Source organism: Ambystoma mexicanum, chromosome 13, assembly GCF_040938575.1.
Source record: "Ambystoma mexicanum isolate Mex_15411 chromosome 13, UKY_AmexF1_1, whole genome shotgun sequence".
NCBI lineage: Eukaryota > Metazoa > Chordata > Amphibia > Caudata > Ambystomatidae > Ambystoma > Ambystoma mexicanum.
The window spans coordinates 6,985,785-7,006,279 of record NC_090938.1 but is presented as its reverse complement, the minus strand read 5'-3'; the positions used below and the strand labels follow the sequence as shown (position 1 = coordinate 7,006,279).

Here is a 20,495-nt window from a genome sequence, read left to right as displayed (position 1 = left end):
GGAAGGGAATTCAGGTGTCCTTCTCAGCAATTGCGTCACTCTGTTTGACCCTTGTGTTGGGACATAGAGCTCTCGTTTTTCATGGTATCTGTCTGTGAGACAGTGCTTCTGTTAAAGGGTATGGGGGTTACGTTTCTAGATATCCTATGGGGTAGGATGGGGAAAAGGTTTTATAAGGGGGTACTGCGTCTCCCCTTCGGTTCCCACTTCTGCTCCCTGAAGACCCCTCACCCAGGTGATCCTCCCGCACTGGTCCACCCCAGGAACTGGATCCAATCGCGATGGCCATGTCCTGGCCACCTGGATGACAGATCCCCGGGGACTAGTAAGTGCAACTCCTTCAGGTTTCTCACAGTACTGACTTAAAGGTATGTAAACCCAATCAAGTCTAGGAACAGTAAAATGAACCTGGAATAATCTCACTGGGACTCACAATGCTCTTTTTATCACAAAGCATTATGGGAGTTAGTTTCATTTCTCCTTAAACCTGTCAGGGCACCTGCTCGGGCCAATGTTTATTCTATCCTCTTCTCCTGAGCTTCAAAGGGTCTTTGCCCAGAGCTAATGCACACTTTATCGGGATCCTGACCTTAAAGGTCATGTCTGTTTTTCATGGTATTATCATAGTTCCATCTCTCTTGCAATATTTCTCTATTTTTAAGTGAAGCTCCAGGCCGGTTTCCTTGATCAACCCAGCCCAACCGTCTGGGGGGGAGGGGGGGGGGTTGCAAGTTCCAGATGCACCCACTTCAGTTACATGCACAATTCTGAGAAATGGCATTTAATTAAAAAAAAATCATTTAGACTTTTTTTTATTGCATCCAGACTTGCTACCATACAGAATGCTTGACAGAAATAAGTTCACTCTTGGTATTATTCACAGAAATAGGCCACAGTTACATAAGACTGTTCAAATTTACACCAAAATAAATGGCCCTTTCTCTTTACATACTGAGGAAAATAAGTCATCAGCAGGCACAATCTTATATTTTACTTTATTTCTAAAATGTAAGGCGTTGTTCTCCTTTGTCTTTCAAATGCATGCTTTTCTTTGCATGTGCCCTTCTGCAGCCTTAAATCTGTGTCGCATGTGCCTTTACGCGAAGTCTGCATCTGCAGTGCCATATGTCCATTGCACACAGTTAACCCTGTTCCAGTTCTCACTTTTCTTGAGTGCCTGTACATTCTAACAAAATGGAGGGAGGCCCATTTTTCACTCATGCACTAGCCCTTAGGTCAATCACTGTTTTGTACTGGCTTTTATATTTCAATGGAACTGCACACTTAGCCAGCTTCACTCTCGCAATGGGGCCTAGCATGGCCTCTCCACCTCTGTCACTCTGGGACTGTTTCTCTCACCCCCCCACCCCCCAACAATGCCAACAATGATGACATTAACATTAACAACGAATGTTCAGATTCTAGGAGAGGGGCTGATGCACACGCTTGCTTTTTGTTAGGCAGAAAAGGCGAGGAAGCCTTTTCTGAAGGGTGTTGTATGTTAGTTCATTATGCATGCAGGTGTGCAAGGAGTGTGTACTTAATATATGTGCGAATGAGTGATGTGTGGGGCCTGGGTGCGCCTGTAAATAAGCGAGTGTATGGTGAATGGGATGTTTAAATTAATGTAGAATTGTGCGCTTATGTGTAATGCTAGGCCGAGGAGCTGATTTCCCCCCCCCTCCCCAAAAAAAATGTAGGTTCCGTTGTGCCCCTGGTGTGACGCATGAGCCTCTACGGTGAAGTTGGACAGACCTTTTCTGCACTCTTTAGCCAGCAACGAGTAACAGTGTTATTACCGCACTGTCGGCACATGTGCTGTAAATAACATAAATGCAGGCGCCCTTCTGCCAGAATGGTTCCTACAGCCAGAGACTGGCTGGGCTTCCTACAGATGGGTTCCTCCTACCAGCCGAAGACTGGGCGGGTTCCTACCAGCCGAAGACTGGGCGGGTTCCTACCAGCCGAAGACTGGGCGGGTTCCTACCAGCCGAAGACTGGGCGGGTTCCTACCAGCCGAAGACTGGGTGGGTTCCTACAGCCAGAGACTGGCTGGGCTTCCTACAGATGGGTTCCTCCTGCCAGCCGAAGACTGGGCGGGGTTCCTCCTGCCAGCCGAAGACTGGGCGGGGTTCCTCCTGCCAGCCGAAGACTGGGCGGGGTTCCTCCTGCCAGCCGAAGACTGGGCGGGTTCCTCCTGCCAGCTGAAGACTGGGTGGGTTCCTACAGCCAGAGACTGGCTGGGCTTCCTACAGCTGGGTTCCTCCTACCAGCCGAAGACTGGATGGGTTCCTCCTGCCAGCCGAAGACTGGGTGGGTTCCTACAGCCAGAGACTGGACGGGTTCCTACCAGCCGAAGACTGGGTGGGTTCCTACAGCCAGAGACTGGCTGGGCTTCCTACAGATGGGTTCCTCCTGCCAGCAGAAGACTGGACGGGTTCCTACCAGCCGAAGACTGGGTGGGTTCCTACAGCCAGAGACTGGCTGGGCTTCCTACAGATGGGTTCCTACAGCCAGAGACTGGAGGGGTTCCTCCTGCCAGCAGAAGACTGGAGGGGTTCCTCCTGCCAGCAGAAGACTGGAGGGGTTCCTTTGCAGCCAAAAGACTGGCTGGGTTTCCTACAGCCCACGCTTGTTGAAAAGGGTGGGTTACCGCCTGGCTGGTTTTGAGGTCTGTGTGGCTGGCACATCGTTGCTGCCTTTGCAAGTAATCCAAGCTCCTGTCTTGCATCACCAGCCTGGCCCCGCTTTGCCTAAAAGGCGTGAACGTGTTTGCAGATCTTATTAATTACCCGAGTTACGTTTCTCTTGAGCTGCAATGAAAGGCGCCTGCGATTCCACCTGACCTCGCCCCATTGTGAGAAACGCCACAAGAAAAGTGACCCGAGTCACACCTGCGACTCGCCCCTCATCTAATCTAACCCCAGCTTAGGCAACATGCCAGCCCCAACACATTAATGCCCACTTTAGCGTGCTCCCACTATGCACTATTCAATGATTGTGTAATGCAGCATAGGTCTGGACCGCCTCAGCGCTTTATGGATGCAGCGTAGGTCTGGACCGCCTCAGCGCTTTATGGATGCAGCCTAGGTCTGGACCGCCTCAGCGCTTTATGGATGCAGCCTAGGTCTGGACGCCTCAGCGCTTTATGGGTGCAGCCTAGGTCTGGACTCCTCAGCGCTTTATGGGTGCTGCCTAGGTCTGGACTCCTCAGCGCTTTATGGGTGCAGCCTAGGTCTGGACTGCCTCAGCGCTTTATGGGTGCAGCCTAGGTCTGGACTGCCTCAGCGCTTTATGGGTGCAGCCTAGGTCTGGACTGCCTCAGCGCTTTATGGGTGCAGCCTAGGTCTGGACCGCCTCAGCGCTTTATGGATGCAGCGTAGGTCTGGACCGCCTTTGCGCTTTATGGGTGCAGGGTAGGTCTGGACCGCCTCAGCGCTTTATGGATGCAGCGTAGGTCTGGACGCCTCAGCGCTTTATGGATGCATCCTAGGTCTGGATGCCTCAGCACTTTATGGGTGCAGCCTAGGTCTGGACTGCCTCAGCACTTTATGGGTGCAGCCTAGGTCTGGACTGCCTCAGCGCTTTATGGGTGCAGCCTAGGTCTGGACTGCCTCAGCGCTTTATGGGTGCAGCCTAGGTCTGGACTGCCTCAGCGCTTTATGGGTGCAGCCTAGGTCTGGACTGCCTCAGCACTTTATGGGTGCAGCCTAGGTCTGGACTGCCTCAGCGCTTTATGGGTGCAGCCTAGGTCTGGACTGCCTCAGCGCTTTATGGGTGCAGCGTAGGTCTGGACTGCCTTAGCGCTTTATGGGTGCAGCCTAGGTCTGGACTGCCTCAGCGCTTTATGGGTGCAGCGTAGGTCTGGACTGCCTCAGCGCTTTATGGGTGCAGCCTAGGTCTGGACTGCCTCAGCACTTTATGGGTGCAGCCTAGGTCTGGACTGCCTCAGCACTTTATGGGTGCAGCCTAGGTCTGGACTGCCTCAGCACTTTATGGGTGCAGCCTAGGTCTGGACCGCCTCAGCGCTTCATGGATGCAGCGTAGGTCTGGACGCCTCAGCACTTTATGGGTGCAGCCTAGGTCTGGACCGCCTCAGCGCTTCATGGATGCAGCCTAGGTCTGGACCGCCTCAGCGCTTTATGGGTGCAGCGTAGGTCTGGAGCGCCTCAGCACTTTATGGGTGCAGCGTAGCATGATCTGTGCGAGGGTCTCTTGTAGATTTGTTGTCAACTTGTAAATGTAAGGGGCTCACTGGTTGGGCCAACATTAGACTTAGACTGGCACAATTGCCCATCTGGCGATGGGTGCAGCGGGATTTCCAGTGACCGCCTCTGATCACTCAAACTGATTTGCAGGTGCTGTTTCTCTGCACTGAGAACAAGCACGTGCCTGTTTCCAAATGAATCCAGGCCTTTCAATTAGTTTTGCTCTGATTTGTGAAGAATTGAACCGAGGGTGGTCAGCGGGTGGACACTGTGAGAAACCCAAAGGCACTCAACTACTCCCCGGGGATCTTCTGCTCAGGTGGCCAGGCAAGGGCCCTCGGTTTTTGGATCCCACACCTGGGCGCAGACAAGCAAGTGAGGCTCACCGGAGTAGTTGGTCCTTGGGGATTTGGTGGAGGGTGTACGAGGGTGAGAGGTGGTATCCCCTGCCCCTTTCCTTACACTGACCTACCCGCCCTCCACTTTTATGGGATGTTACCATTCATGTCCTATTCTCCCCCATGAATTGACACACAGTACTGAGAAGAGGAAGAAGCCTCCAAGAGTAATGCATACAACACCACTATAGTACTGGGACGAAGAAGAGGGATCCTGAAGAATACGTAGCTGAAAGTCAAGCAGGTCCCAGTACTTGGTGTAAATGGAGTCGGGCAAACCAGGCCAAGGAGTCGCACCTGAAACCCCATGATGAGGCTCGCATGTAAAAAAGGTAGAACACAAGTAAGCTGGGAGAGAGCAGCAGGCAGGCCAGTCTGTTCCGTGATGAGCCAAGGGAGAAAAACAAAGATGCTGAAAGACTGCAAGGTGGAGTGTGGAAGCATGGCAAGGGAGCCGTGTCTTCAGGGCGCCAGCGAAGTCTGGAGAAGGGAGCCGTGGAGCGTGCCATCCCTTCGTTATGAACATATAGTGCGTGTTCCCCTGAGAGAAGAAACAAACCCAGTAGTCTCTGAGGGGCAGAGAGTGAAACCTATGACCTCCAGTGTAAGAGCAAAGAAACTGAAGGAAACGGCAACGCAACCGCTTTGGAGAATGCCAAAAACCTGTTGTGCGTATGATCTGCTGAGCTACGTTGTATCGGGAGTGGTCGTGTGCCGCAGGCATGTTCTCGAGTCTGAGTATACATTTATTTGCATTTGTTAAGCGCGCAGCAGCCTGGAGGTATCATGGCGCTTGTTACATGAGGTTTCAAAAGACTTAGTTACACATGAAGGACATTTACAGGCATGATTATTGTACATTTGCAGGACAGTTTGTAGAGACGTAGTAGCAAGCGATTAAAGAGTCGTTTCGAGTTTTTTTTTTCTTTTTCTAAAGGCAGAGTGTGAAATTTCTGTTCTTAGGGCAGTGGGGAGTGCAATCCAGAGCTTGGGGGGAGGGCTAAAAATGGGAATCCTATCCCTCCTGCTTGGGCCTTGTTAATGCGAGGTACAGTGAGTTGGTTGGTGTAGCAATATCTGGGGGGCCTAGTTGAGGGGGGTCTATGAATAGTATCAGAGATGATGAGGAGGAGGAGGAGGAGCTGTGCAGTAGATACATTTGTGTGTGGTGCGAATCTTGAATGCAACGCGTTCTTTGACTGGGAGCCAGTCCACGGACTGCCTTGCTAAGGAGATGTGGTCTCTTTTAGGGATGCTTAGGGCATCTCTAAGTGAGTTATTTTGAGTGATTTGAAGCCTTTTTATGTTTTTTAGGGAAGTGCCAGCTAGGAGTGCGTTGCCATAGTCTAGCTTTGCACCTATGGTCGCTCTGGCTATTGAAAGACAGTTTTTCATGGTTAAAGGTTTGATGGCATTGATGAATTTGATACTTGAGGCAGAGACAATAGCGCCGGCTTGCTTCTCATGGACAGAGTAGCAGCAATGTGGACCCCTAAGGTTTTGACAGATGGTGGGACTGGGATGATGCAGTTGTCATTGTTGAAGTTCGGGTAATGGCAGTCTAACTTCGCCAGAGTGGTTTTTTGGCCCAGAATGAGGATCTCGGTCTTGTCCCCGTTGAGGCATAGGCCATTAGTTGGCATACAGGCCTGGATGGTAGCGTATATTTGCCTGAGGAAGGTGGCGTCTTGAAGTTAGGAGCCTGTTAAGGGAAGGAGCACCTGGGTATCGTCAGCATAGTTGGTATATGCGATCCGAAGTGCTTCCAGTTTGTCAAAAAGAGGCTTGGTGAAGAGATTGCACAGAATGGGGGTAGTACAGGATTCCTGAGGGACAACCGTGTTTGATGGTGGGGGCTGCATTGGCTGTGTTAGAAAAGACTTTCATAGAAATGAGGTGATCATGATGCAGGGAAATGTGCTTGAGTGCGTGGTGAGGTTTTTATGGTCCACAAGATCGAACGCCGCTGAGAGATCATGGAGGAGAAGGGCGGGACGGCAGGCTCCCCATTGTTCAAGATATGAGTAATTTGATTTTTTTTAGATCAGCAGGGCTGTTTCTGGTCTGTGACCTTTGCGGAATACCGACTGTCTGCTTCCTAGGATGGAGTTCTCTTCTAGGTAGAGTTGGATCTGGCTGTGAGCTGCCTTGAGTAATAATTTGAGAAGGAATGGGACAGTAGTTATAGGCCGATAGTTGTTGAACTGTGCAGGGTGAAGTGTAGGCTTTTTTAACAGGGGGCGCACCCATGCCTCTTTAAGGCTGTCAGTGACGATGCCCGTCTTAAAGGAGGCATTAATAAAAGCAGTAATGAGTGGAGCAAGTGGCTCTGCGCATTCCTTGATGATCTTAGGGAGGCATACATCGCCTTTACATTGCGATGGCTTCGGGTGTTTCAGGAGGTCTTTGACTTCTGTTTCAGAAATGTCGTTAAATGTGAATTTGGGGATGTTGATGTTTTTGCCGATGGGTAGCGTTTGAGGTGGTTGGTTCAGTTTCAATAAGGCGTTGTGATGGTCAAGGATTTTATTTTGTAAGAAGTCTAAGCATGGCGGCTTATATGCTATTGCACCAGGCTTCCTCTTTGACGATCTTGTCTGTGGGGATGGGAGGATTTGTGAGTTCTTTAAAGATGGTGAGAGTTCTTTGGATCGAGAGTTGGCGTCCGATATCCGGAGGTTATAGGCTCGGGATTTAGCTTTAAAAACTGTATCTTTGTATATTAATCGCTTTGAACGCTTCCTTATTGCTGTTGCTGGGGTTGGCCTGCCAATTTTTTTTGCGCCCATCGTTTGTTCTTGCGTAGGGTTTGGAGGTCATCTGTGAACCACGAATTGGAGTGGAAAGATTTATTTCTTCTAGTGGGGCAATGCTGTTGACTGCATGAGTAAGGGTGTCCTTAAGGTATCTGCCAGGATGTTTGGGTCTTGTGCGAAAGGCGGAGCTAGGCATGAGTGTCAAGATGGGGTCTTATGTTGTCCGCAGTGAACTGTTTAGAGCTTCTTGCTAGTGTGGCAGGCTCATGTGTAATAGTTCTATTTTTGGGGGTTGTGGGGATGGTGAATTGTATACAGCTAGGGTCTGTCCAGGGGTAGGCGGTGTTAGAGGTGATGGTTGAGTCACAATTGTGGTCGACCACCCAGTCCAGGATTGTGCCTTTGGAATGCATGGGGGTCATAATTTTCTGCGGAAAGTTAAGGTGAGGTCCTCAAGGAATGAAGTCGCTGCTTTGTCATTGGGATCATTGATGAGGTCACCCAAGAGTAAGGTTTTTGTGGGTTATTTTCGCTGATTAGGTGGGTGATTTGACCTTGGACCCTGCCCTGGTGTTCGATAAATATCAATGTTAATAGTGTCTTTGGGGGAGATATCCCAAGGGTGAGGTATAGGCCAAAGATGACGGGCATCCTTGAAGATTAGGGAACCCCACCTCCTATTTTGGAGGGTCTATCCTGTCTGAGGATAGAGTAACCTTTAGGTAAGGCTAGAGTTATGGTCGGGCCAGAAGCCTCATGTAGCCATGTTTCGGTGATGGCTAATATATCTAAATCAAGGTTAGAGATGTGTCATTGATTTGCAGAGCATGGGCGCTAAGAGCGGACGTTGAGCAGGGCGCCTTTGAGATGCTCTGCTAGGAAGTTTGTTTAGCTACTGTGGGCGTGGAATTGTGTAGTTTGCTGATGTTACTGGTGGGCTTAGTATTGGAAGGCAGTGTGGTACTTGTGGGGATGTGGTACAGTGCGTGGAGTGTTGGTTCTGAATGCTGTGCGGGTTCCTAATCTGAGATTTCTGTGTGACATGGGAGGTGATGATCATGGGTAGAGTGCGTGTTATGAGCCTGAAGAGTCTAGATTGGCAGTTGGGTACAGTGGTGAATGAGTGCGTGGTGAGTAGGGAGGTCAGTCAGCGTGTGAGTAGTTAGGCTAGATGAGTTTGGGCAATGGTAAGGTTGCATCCTTACAATTCGTATTATAAAGTTGAGAATGCTTAGTGTGCTTCTCGGGTGTTGGAATGTGGCCAACATACTATTGCAGTGAGAATTGGAGTATTTCAGGGTACATTAGACACTATAGAATAGGCTATTTAGAGTACAGCTGACAAGCAGAACTAGACTGTTTCAAAATGCATCTGTCACTATAGAATAGGCTATTTCACGATACGTTTGATATGACAGTTGGGCATTAGGAAGGAATGGCTGAGCGTGTGGTGGCCTTCGACTGATACCTGTTAGTATCGTGAGAGGCAGAGTGGGCAGATAGTGTTACGCAGTGCTAGTACGTGGGCAAATAGCTAGCAAACAAAAGTTTAGCATACATGAAGCAGGTTGCTTAATAGCGTATGTGCTTTTCAGGGCCTATGCCTGTGTAGGCAGTCCGCAGGAGGTCTACTCTCTAAGTTCTAGAGCGTAGTAAGCTTTTAAGGAGGATTGAGGACCACACTCACGGCTCTCGTGGCGAACAGGGGCAAACTGGGCCTTATGGTGGCCGCCGGCGGATGTTGGCGGATTAAAAATGCAGCGTTGCTAGGCAACAAAGGAAGCCGAGCCTCACTTTCATGCATGCCACATCGCGCCCGACATTTTGTTTTGTAAACGAGAAACCAGTGCAATGCTGATAATGGATTGTCTAGACTATGTATCAGCCGTCACGTGTGAGAAATGTGTGCGTTTTCAAAGGTCTCTGAACAATTCAGGACAATTGGAAAGTACCAAGAGCTGTCGGTGCAAGGAAAAGACATTATGAAAGCCCTTAGTGAGCAGCAGAAGAAGAGCAATGATTTGTTAGCAAAATGTCCAACTGGCAAAATTAAAATTGAACATACAGCTATCGGTGAAAGCCGGCCGACAAATGGGCAAGAAGTAAAATCCAAGATGTCTGCCTGGGGAAGGGTAACTGGTTGGGCGACCTGAAGTGAGTGCACTGTGCGGTCTGTCAACTGTGCCCAGACCAGGGAGCCCCCACAGATCCATTTGTTAAAGCAACTTTGAAGCATGATGGAGTTATTGTGAATGTTTTTGTGAACCAGTACTTGGAGCTTGGGGAAGGGAATCCAGAGCTCCCAAGGGTATTTTGAATTTGGGGAGGAGAAACCCAAGAACTGGTGGAATACTTGGAACAAGCGATTGTGGGAACTGTGTCCTGAACTTGGGTAAGAGGGTTAGAAGCAGCTCCATATTTTATTTTGAACACTTATCAGAATATCCCTACACTATGTTCAGCATTGGATGTTGGGGCAAGCCTAGGTTTTGACAGACTTTTTATTTGGACTTGTGGACACAAAGGAAAATCCAACCATAGTTATAGGGCAAGTTAGGCCTTACAGCGACGTGCTAATTAATAATGATTCTACTTTTCTCGCATTACCTTGCCTGTCTCACATTACCCCAATGTATGCCATTGTTTGTCTCCTGCATGAAGGGGTCACTCGAGCTCAGTGGGTGCCCTGTGGTGCGGGCAGCTTTGTGCGGTTAGGGGAGGTTGCAGGAGTAACTCTGCCAGGTGCTTCCCATGGGTTTGCCAATCCTTGTCTCTGTTCCTGTTTCCACTCCTCGGCCTCTGAAGCGTCCATGTCTGTTCCTTTCCAGGTGGTGAAAGTGAGGAGGAGATGGTCAGAGTGGACTTACTTGAAAGCCAGGTCATGGACTTCAGGATGCAGCTCGGAGCCATTGCGTACAACCCAGACTTTGTAAGTTCACCTGGTGGGGGTTGGAGAAGGTTCCTGTGCCCAGGGCTCGTGGCCTGGGTAATGTTGGGGAAAGAGGAGTCACCTGTTCTGATGCTGATTGGTGAAATTCTGCATGCAGTCAACCCCTTAACTCCACTGCTCCCTTCCTCTTCGTAGGAGGCCCTCAAGGGCCCATTTCTGAAGCAACTTCCTGACAAACTCGAGCTGTTTTCGGAATTCCTGGGGCAGCGGAAATGGTTTGCTGGAGAAAAGGTATTTGCTTTTTCTTGCTGACATGCTGGCCACTGCTTTCTTATTGGGTTGACCATTTAGGTCTGAGGTTGTCTTTGGATGTGTGCCCTCTCTGCTGCACAGGTAAAGCCACCTGAGCTATCCAGAGCATGGCTCTGAGGAGGAGTGCAGGATATATTTCACAATTAGCAAGCAGGGGCACTGTTGTGCCAACCAAAATCATCAGGCATGCCACCTCTACATCCCTCTGGCATCTGATGGGTGCAGCAGCGAGGGGTCTACCTGTGGTCTGTGCCCCGGCGGCATGGGTAGAGGGGATGGAACTGGGATTGCTTCTTGGGGGTTTGTTAAAGCCCACAGTGGCTCACCCGCTGGGTAGCCTGTGACGGGTTTCGTTCTGGCTACTGGGAGGCGAGGACAGCTGGGGGAAGGGATGAGGGGGTCATCTGTTTGAGGTGCCCTGCTTCTGTTGTGATGGCTCTTCCTCTTGGTTACTGCAGAGTTGTGCTTCTCCTTTTGGTTACCTGGTGAGTGCTTGACCTGGCTCCCGTATGGCACTACAAGGCTTGTGTGCAGTCTCTCCTTGTGGGGATGCTGCTGGGTAATGCAAAGTGTCTGGTGGTTAATGCTGTGACTCTGTATTCTCTCTTCCAGATCACGTTTGCAGATTTCCTTGTGTATGACGTTCTCGACCAGCATCGCATGTTGGAACCCAAGTGTCTCGACTCCTTCCCCAACCTCAAGACCTTTCTGGATCAATTTGAGGTGAATCCATTGGCATTTTCTATCCACGCATGGAATGTTCCTCTGGGGTTTCTGACCCATCCCCTGTTTCTACTCTGTGCTCCTGGCGCAGGTCAAACAAGGGAGCAGGAAGGTGCCCAGTTCCTTTCACCCCACGCAGACCTGGCATGCTGCCTCTCCGACATTGACTTCTGCATGACGAAAGATCACCTGCTCCTCAACCCCAGAAAAATCTGTGGCAAAACGGCTCTCCTTCCCCTACCTACCCCATGGCCCAATTCATGAGGACACGCCCCACTGCATTCCCTGCAGTGAAAAACCTCAAATGCACATGTAGCTCAGACCTGACCCTTTCACGTCACATCAATGCGGTCTCCAGATGGTGCACTTTCCACCTCTGCATCCTCGAGCGAACCTTTCCTTATCTCTCCTACCCACATAGTCTCTGCATTCATGGCCATCATCCTCGCGTGCCTAGACTACTCTAGCTCCCTCTACCTGGGCGCGCCTATATACCAACTGAGAAAGCTCCAACAGGGTCAAAACTCTGCAGCAAGGCTCCTCCTCGCACTCTTTCCCCCCCCCCCCCCCCCCCCCCCCCGAGAACACATCACCCCCCGCATCAGGACACTCCACTAGCTTCCATCTGCCGACGGGACTCCTTCGGCATGTGCTTTACCCACTGTGATCCCCAGAGGCCCGGAATTCCTCCAACATGCTCGCTACCACCCTACCAGAATTCTCAGCTCAGTCGTCGCACACCACCTGGTGGTCTCCCCTTTCAAGTTTCCCAGATTCAGAGGTGCCGTTTCTCTGTCCTCGCACCGACCTTCTGGAACTCCCTCCCCGTCATGCTCCACCTCGTAGAGTGATGGGCAGTTCCCTTAGGGAGCACTGCAGAAGATTAGGACTACAGGTATATGCAATAAATCCCCTTTGGTATCAGTCTGTACCACAGATTTAGTTGGTAGCTGTGGCTGAGCAGTCAGACTCATCTCAAGAGAGATGAGCAGTATTGAGGGTTTACAAAATAAGGCTACAATACTATGGAACAAGGAAACACTGACCAAAGCTTTGTATCAAAAAGAATATATATTTTACACACGCTGATGTTAAGCAAGTTAAATCAGTCAAGAGTATACACAACTCCCTATTTAAATTGTAGCTAAGTTTGAGCAAGAGTGAAAACTGAGCAAAATGGCAGTGAAAACCAAGCAGAAATGGCACTCTAACAATTTCTAAAAAGGGAGGGAAAGGACAAGTTATACAGGGTTAGACTCTTTAACACACGAGCAACACTTCCCAAGAAGATTGTGAACAAGTAGGCAAGGCAGTACTTTAGCATATGCAATACTGAGGTGAAAACCGAGCAAAATGACACTTCACAAGTTTAAAAAGAGGGAAGGAAAAGGTGGTTCTAAGAGTTCTGTGCACCAACACATTTCTAGGTGAGAAGCAATCTAGAGAAGGCAGTTATAACAGATTTAGCCAGACTCACTAGGCCTGTGCCTGAGTCAATGGTACAAGGCAATGTGCCCAGGAGCAACATTTTCTAGTAGCTGCAGTCAAGTCTGATTCGAAAAGGCGGTTGCAGAAGGTGAAAGACAATGTTGGAGGATTGGGGCGGTGAACCCAGTAGGTAAGTAAAAACTCTTTTAGCAGTACCCAATGAAATGGGAGGCCTGGCGGAGCAATGTACCTTAAGTGGAAGAGGCTCCTGCGGTAGTTCCATGCAGTTCGGGAGATCTCTCATCGTGGAGGAAGGTTCGAGTTACTGCACTGCCCAGGGATGAAACTAGCCGCGGTGCTGCCAAAACAAATAAAAGGTACGCTCCTTTATTGCCGTCGTGGTGGATGGGTGCCTGGCTATCCGATCTGAGTGCAGAGCACTGGCGATTCCACCAAGGCAGGTCCTGGAAGGCGATTGGTGAACTGGTTGACTCCACCAGCTCAAGGGAAGACTCTTGCAGAGGAAGATCTTAAGTTGTTGGAGAGAAGGTGAGGACCTGCAGCAGGGCTTCACCGGTGGTTCAGTCTTGCAGATGTCTTCAGCTTCTCTCCTCTTCGGTATCTTAGTTCCAGTGGCGACGTCTTGCTCTTCCAGTCCTCAGGACCCTGCTTTTATGCAGCAAGACCCCCATTCATGCAGCCTAGCTGTCACTCACACAGTGGGGTGGCTTCTCCGGGTGGGAGAGCCCCCCAGCCTATCAGGGCAGAGTGCGACTTGGGTTCAAAGATGCCTATTTCCCCCCCCACACACACATCCTGTCTACCTCTGACTCAGTGGTGCCGAGAGGAGGGCTTCCGTGCAGAAGCCCACCAAAAGGACAAACAAAGGATCCCCGACCTGGGTTAGGATTATAGAGAAAGACACGAGAAAGAATTATAATCAAATTTCTGGCAAGAAAAACCTAAAGTTAATAAAACAAACCGGTGGTATGTTGGAGGCTGTCAGAAAAAGTGGTAGCCTCGAACAATGGGAAAATCCCATAGGGAAATATTTACGGTAGTAACCACTACCACCAGCCAGAAACCTTTGAGAGGGACTGTATGGTACCCCCCTTGACAATGAGCACTAGGGGAAAAACGTAACCCTTTCCAGTACTTCCATTTTAAGATGGATTGTACTGATTGGGTCATAATTGACTAGTCAAGTCAATGCCCTGGGAGACAGTAGTCCATCCCATGGTATGGAGTCTATGTTTGGGGTCGCTACGACACCCCTGTTGTACGGCACGGAGGGTGCTATGTACCACACATGTTTAAAAGATGATTCCTATGGGGGTGAGAAAAATCCCATAGACCATATGCACACAAGATAGCCTAAGACACATCAGCAATCCGAGTGAGGAAAAAAGGAGTCTCACTCTTAGCAGGAGGAAAAAATAAACCCTTCAAATCCAGCAAAGCTGCTGGGGGACTCTATAGGTAAGGGAAATTAGCCTTTAGAATTCTCCCTAACATAGAGGATCACCTGGTCTTCAGGAAAGCCCTCAAAATCTGGCTTTCCCCCCCCCTCGACTTCATGATTTCCCCTTACCACTCCTCGCCTATCACACACGGCTTCATCCAGCAGTCCCCCGCACACTCGCCCCGGCACACCTGCCCATCTCATCTACCAGCCTCTTTCCGTTCAACAGCTTTGCTCACCCATCCAACCCTCCTTGGGGGACACCAAACACACAGACTCTGGAACAAATCCTAACATTGGACCAGATGTTGCCCAATTTGGGCTTGGAGGGGGGCAATGAATCGCACCTAAAATGCACCATGGGAAAATAACTTTTATCCTCCTGTAGTTTAGCAGGTAACCACCCACCCACCTTGGACCCCTTGCACATGTTTGGCATGGCAGGTAACTCTAAAGCACAGGATGGTGGGCCAGGCTGCCACATGCAGTCAGGAAATGGGTTCCTTGTTCTCGAACTAGGGTTGGCGAGTATTATGCATTCATCGAGCACTTGGATTGGCTGAGTCGCAGGACGTCTCCTTGTACATAGATGGAACTCAGGAAATCGATGTTTTTGTTTGTACAGCTAACCCATTTCTCCTCTCCAATTTAGCAGAAGGCAGTCTCGCGCCACACACCCTGCACACACTATTGCACATCACACCTCTGCCATAAGAATGAAGCTACTTTTACACCAAAAATTTGAACTGTATTCTCCCACATAGATGTCTCTTTAAACACAAACCCTCCCTTAGTCCAGTATTGCCTCTGCTGCACCCACACACCATTTAGACATGACTGAATCTAAACTCGCAAATGTAACTCGTGCCAGGAGAGCCAAGGTCATACCAATAGAAGGAAAAAACAGTAGCTACATATAATTGAAACTTTAAACAGAATATCCTGTCTCTGAAAGGTCAAGGTAAGGAAGCGAAGCAGGTGGCAAGCTAAATAAGAATTAAATGCATAAATTGAGACAAACGAGACAAATTCACGGTGTGGGAAGCACGTGACCAGCCGAGCAAGAACACGCGAGGCTCACACCTACGCTTGGCACCTGACCAGGCAGGAGATATCAGAACTTTTCCAGACAGAAGATGCAGTCTCGAGGCCAACCACAGTGAACTAATTGACACATAGATGATAAAGTGATGATTGATTGTAACCATAATCTGAGGAAGGCCGGGTAACTACGGGGCACCCTGCACCTGGCTGACCATTCTGCTTTCTGCTAAGCGAAGTGGAAAAGTATGCATGGGGTTGGTGCCAACCCAATCGCAATGAACCAAATAATCTAGGGTTCTATAGTCAGTAGAACCAACAAGATGTCGTACTGTCATTTTTGAAGGAAGGGCTTAGACGCCCACCTGATAGTGTTTACCCAATCCCCTCACTCCGCTACCATACACAGATATAGTACCTAAAGTTACTTTTTCCTAACCAATAGAATTGCAGGTTAACTTGAGTGTTTATGACGAGTTTTGAGTATAAATGTTACAACTTGTATGAAGTTCGTTGGAGTTGAAGCGAAGGACGATTGCATCACTGCTGATATCCATAACTCCCCGTTTTTTTGTACTTGTCATTAAATGGACTCCCTTTGCCAAACCATTGAGTTGTCCTTATTGATTGGTGTTTGAGTAATAAATCTGCACCCCCATCCATCTCAAAGGTGCAGCCATCTCGTCTTAAAGTACTTCTGAGCAAACCTCGGCTCTATTTTTCCGGCCGGGGGTCTCGGAGTACACTTGCACATGGCCTGTGCTCCTTCTGTTGCCCCAAGGCTACTCCTGGTGTTTGGCTGCATAGGACCTGGACTCCCCTTCAGTTGCGCCAGGGCTGCTCATGGTGGTTGGCTGCACAGGACATGGGCTCTCCTGTTGCCCTGGGGCTGTTTATGGTGGGTAGCTGCACATTACCTGGTCTCCTTCTATTGACCCCGATCCTGCTCATGGTGTGTGGCTACATAGGACCTGGACTCTCCTTATGTTGCCCCGGGGCTTCTCATGGTGTGTGGCTGTACAGGACTTGGGCTCTCCGTCTGTTGCCCACGATGTGGGTAGCCAAGCCCTTGGCACTGGCTCTACCTGCGAGTGACTGCTAGGCAGTTAACTTGTCTCCGCTTCCCCCGGATGTGTGGTCTGTTGTGTTCTAGTGCGTTGCCAGCTTTTTGGGAGGTGCTGCCTGCAGAGGTTGCTCCTGTTAACCCGGTGTCTGTCTATGTTCTCTGCTTATTTCTCTGCATCATGCATTTTTCCTTTTATTTAACAGGCTTTGGAGAAGATTAGCACCTACATGAAATCCAGCCGCTTCATGAAAACTCCCATCAACAACAGGATGGCAAAATGGTGCAGTGAGAAATAGAGCCAGCAGGAGGCGCCACTGAGCCTCCAGAAAGTGCAATGCTAATGTAGAAATTGGTACAAATAAACTTGCATTGGTTTCCGATCTTGCCCGAGGAGTTTGCAAGTGACTGGGGTGGGGCATGCTCCTGCGTGACTGAGGGGATGCAGTGGTTTGGGAGGTCTTGTAGAGGGGGGTTGGGGAGGGGGGAGAGTGTGGTGGTTGTCTCGTCACCCTGATCACTGCTGTTCACTTTTAGAAATCGTGTGTTTTGGAGTATTTGCCTCCCTGACAGCCAAATAAGTATGGATTATGTTGTAACTCTCCGGTGCCCGGAGTCCTGTGAGCCCCACCCTGATCACAAAGGCCACTGGCACACACGTGTGTTCAGTTCTGGCTGCCCGATCGCTCTGATGCGGCCGGGAACACCCTGTTTATTCATAGTGCACATGGTGAGTGAAACATCACTCCGCCGCGTACATATGCCCTTAAAGGGGCAGCACCACACTCCTCCTTTTTCATAACAAAACAATGAACAAAGGATGGCTACCTACAACACTTTAAGAACGCACTGCACACAAAATGGCGGACCCCTTTAATCACAGCCACCCCCGTCCCGCATCTCAAATTCAGGCCACAGGGTGTTCCTGCCAGTTCAGGGGTCCAGGACATAGTCACTTGGGTGGTTAGGCTTCCCCCCCTCCTGACCCTCTGGGGATACCGCCTGCCCACTTCCCAGATTGGGCCCTCCTCACCTGAACTCCATTGAGGTGGGGAGCTTGGTGACAGGCCACCGCCCTCGTCAGTCACTTCTCTGCGTTGCCTCCTGCCTGGCTTCTCCCAGCTTTTTGAAGAAGCTGGCGTTGCGAGTCACTGAAGCAGCCCCATTGGATGCAGTCACCATCTATCCTTGCACCACCACCACATCCAAGGGACACATCTCGTAGGTCAGCGACAGATTCCCGTGTGGGTGGCGATTCCTACAGGGCCGTCACGAGGGAGCTCCAGAGGGGGCAAACAGCCCCGGGCCTCGCACTTGCAGGGGGCCTCACGGCCCCCTCTCCTAATGAGAAGGCTGCATAGTCTCCCGTGCCCTTAATTCACACGGCGGACTGTGCTGTCCCTGCAATGATTTTTCTGTTTGTTGCGAAGCCGTTTGGCTCTGCAGCAAACAGCAAAATAATGGGAGACAGCAGGGCTCAGAAGTGAGCTCTGCTGCCTCCCGTCATTCAGTTGACAACGTGGACATGCTGAATGACGAGCGAGGACCGCTCTCCTGCCAGTCAGTGTGTTCACGTTGCTCAGCTGGGAGTCCGTACATGGTAACAATGGCATATACTGATGCAGCCTACATGGACATGCATGAGATCAACCAGCATGAATATATTTTTATACTAGCAAATCTTGCGTAGAAAGGAGGCATGAAATGTATTGAAAAAATGTTCCTGTGCATGGTTTGCGATTTGCAACTATTGGGATTTTCCATGTGATTCCATACAAAACCAATTGCAAATTGTATGGATTTCTACCCAATTTTGCAAAGAAAGTACTGTAAAATGCAAGAGCAAGGAAGGGGGGGGGAGAAGTGCAGAGGGTGGGGTAGTATGCAGAAGTGCAGTAACAAAGGAGAAACGAGAGAGCAGCCAACGGGTGAAGAATAAGGGCAAGAGCGGGGACTGTAGGGTTACAAATGGAGACCACAAGTGCAGGGGAGCCAAGAGGCCATGCAGGATCGCAGCTGGACAGGCAGGGACCTGGGCCCGAATTCAGAGCTTGACCAGGTGATCAGTGCCTGGATCAGGAAGGTGATCAGCAAGGGAGAGGAAGAGCGAAGGCAGAAGCAAAGAACGTTCTTGAGTTGCTTCTGGAACTGGAGATGGTTCTCAAGTTTCAGAGAGGCAGGGAGGCTGTTTCCACAGGGAGGCCCCAGCCGAAGAAAGAGATCTGCCCTAAACTCTTTCCTTGGAAAAGTGACTGACCCTCAGAGTTGGAGGTGGCGCAGTGGAGAGATCATGCCATCCTGCATATGATTCAAAAGTTAGTCTGGCATAAAGCTTTCTTTAGTAGAGAAATCTAACTTTGCTGTAGTTGTATTAATAACCATATTTGGGATCCTGCACACAAACTTGAGGGGAGATTTCTCGAGTCTCCTGTTTGCAGAGGTGCCGCCACTGGCTGAGTGCAAAAAATTGTAAGAGGGCCTCACCAAATGTTTTGCCCTGGGCCTCACCAGATCTTCTGACAGCCCTGGATTCCTACCCAGTACATCATCCCCTGGCAAAGTCCTCTAGGATGTTCTCGTGCTCCGTCCTTGCTTTGCTCTCCCGCCTGCTCATTGTTGATGGCAGGCTCACGCTCGCCGACGTCGGGTAAGAGGCCTCTTGGACATCGCCTCAACATTGTCTCGGCCGGCGCCACCCCCGTGAATGTATGTGGGGTAGTCCGATATTCCCACAAGAACTTGTACAGGGCTCTCTGCAAACTCTGTCCCTGTCCTTGGGCAATCCGAAATGCCTTATTCAAAGTCCTCATCTGGCGTTCCGCCTCGCCATTCACTCTGGGCCAAAGCAGCGTGATCTTCTGATGGTGGACTCCATACTCCTCCATGTGGGCAAAACTCTCATTGGAAGGGCGCCCCATTGTCTGAACACAGCACCTGAGGCAGTCCATGGGTCGCAAAGATCTTCTGCAACAGTCTCAAACACCACTGACTCCACAAATTCCACCTCTGGATATCTGGACCACTCTACGACCATGAGAAAATCTGTGGACCCATTCAGCATGGACCACTTCCCATGGCTTAGAACCCCGCTGCATAGTTTCCATAATGGGTTCCCTCCGCACTGGTGACGCCACCTGGCACCACACAGGCCGCTACGAACTCCTGCCCTCACCTCGATCCGGGAACAACCTCTTTTGATGCATTGGGCCTTCATTTTGGCGGTGCCCTGATGTCCTTGGTGTGCCAGTTCAATCACCAGCGTGATCTTCACTTGTGGGACCATAATGCGTCACCCCGGAGGAGTAGACCAGCATCAGAGAAAGCCAGCTCATCACTGACCCTGCATAGTTGTTCCAATGTGGCCTTGGCCTCCCGCGTTCTTGGTGCCAGAGCGTCTAACACGGAGCCTCCATGGGCCATGTCGGAGGGCTGCTCTGAGAATGCTGAACACTCCGATGCTGCTTGTTCAGTTCAGAAATTGGCACCGGGTTTGGTGTACCTGCCTCCACCACCAGCCGGACATGTTAATCTTCCTCAACACACTGGGGTCGGTGGTCCCTCTTGCAACCCCCCCCCCCCACCCCCCCTCGGATGTCTTGAGATAGTTGGCCGCATTGCTATTACTGAGCTGGTACGCGAGGGATACCCCGTACAACCGGGCCATCATCCACTGCTCAATCCTTGCCAGCAGTTTGGACGACCCAGCCAGTATGGGCAACAGCGGCTCGTAATCTGACCACCATTACTGGCCTTCCCAAAACTTCCAGCTGGATATGGCGACAGCCCCACAGGACTGCCAGGGCCTCTCACTCGATCTGAAAGTACCTCTGCTCCATCTCAGACAGTGCTTTACTGGCGTAAGCGAACAGGCAGATCTGAGTTCGCATCAACCTGAGTGAGCACAACACCCAGTCCAAACTGGCTGGCATCACCACGATCTTAGTTTGGAGTGACGGATCAAAGAAAGCCATTGTATCCTCCACCGTCAGGGCACCCTTAATGTCCTCCAATGCTGCTTGCTCCAGTGGCCCCCACTGCCATGTAACATCCTTTGGTAGGGCTCGGAACGTGACGCGAGGTTCCTAAAGAACCGGCCACCATATGTGACCATCCCCAGAAAACTGCGCACCTCAGATGTTCTCAGGAGGTCAGGCCTCAGCAATGTCCTTTACCTTCCCGGGGTCAGGTGACACACACCCTTCTTTAAAGCCGAA

General features: G+C 50.4%; 1 protein-coding gene across 1 annotated transcript in view; it reads left to right on the top strand.

The window, feature by feature from the left end:
* The window catches only part of LOC138520718 (glutathione S-transferase Mu 1-like), a 29,081-nt gene extending 12,412 nt beyond the window's left edge, over positions 1–16,669 (top strand). The window contains exons 5-8 of the mRNA XM_069632983.1: positions 10,191–10,291; positions 10,448–10,543; positions 11,177–11,287; positions 16,488–16,669. Of these exons, the coding sequence (XP_069489084.1) occupies positions 10,191–10,291; positions 10,448–10,543; positions 11,177–11,287; positions 16,488–16,580 (401 nt within the window). The 3' untranslated portion in view covers positions 16,581–16,669. The remainder of the gene's footprint in view (positions 1–10,190; positions 10,292–10,447; positions 10,544–11,176; positions 11,288–16,487) is intronic.
* Positions 16,670–20,495: the final 3,826 nt, after the last annotated feature.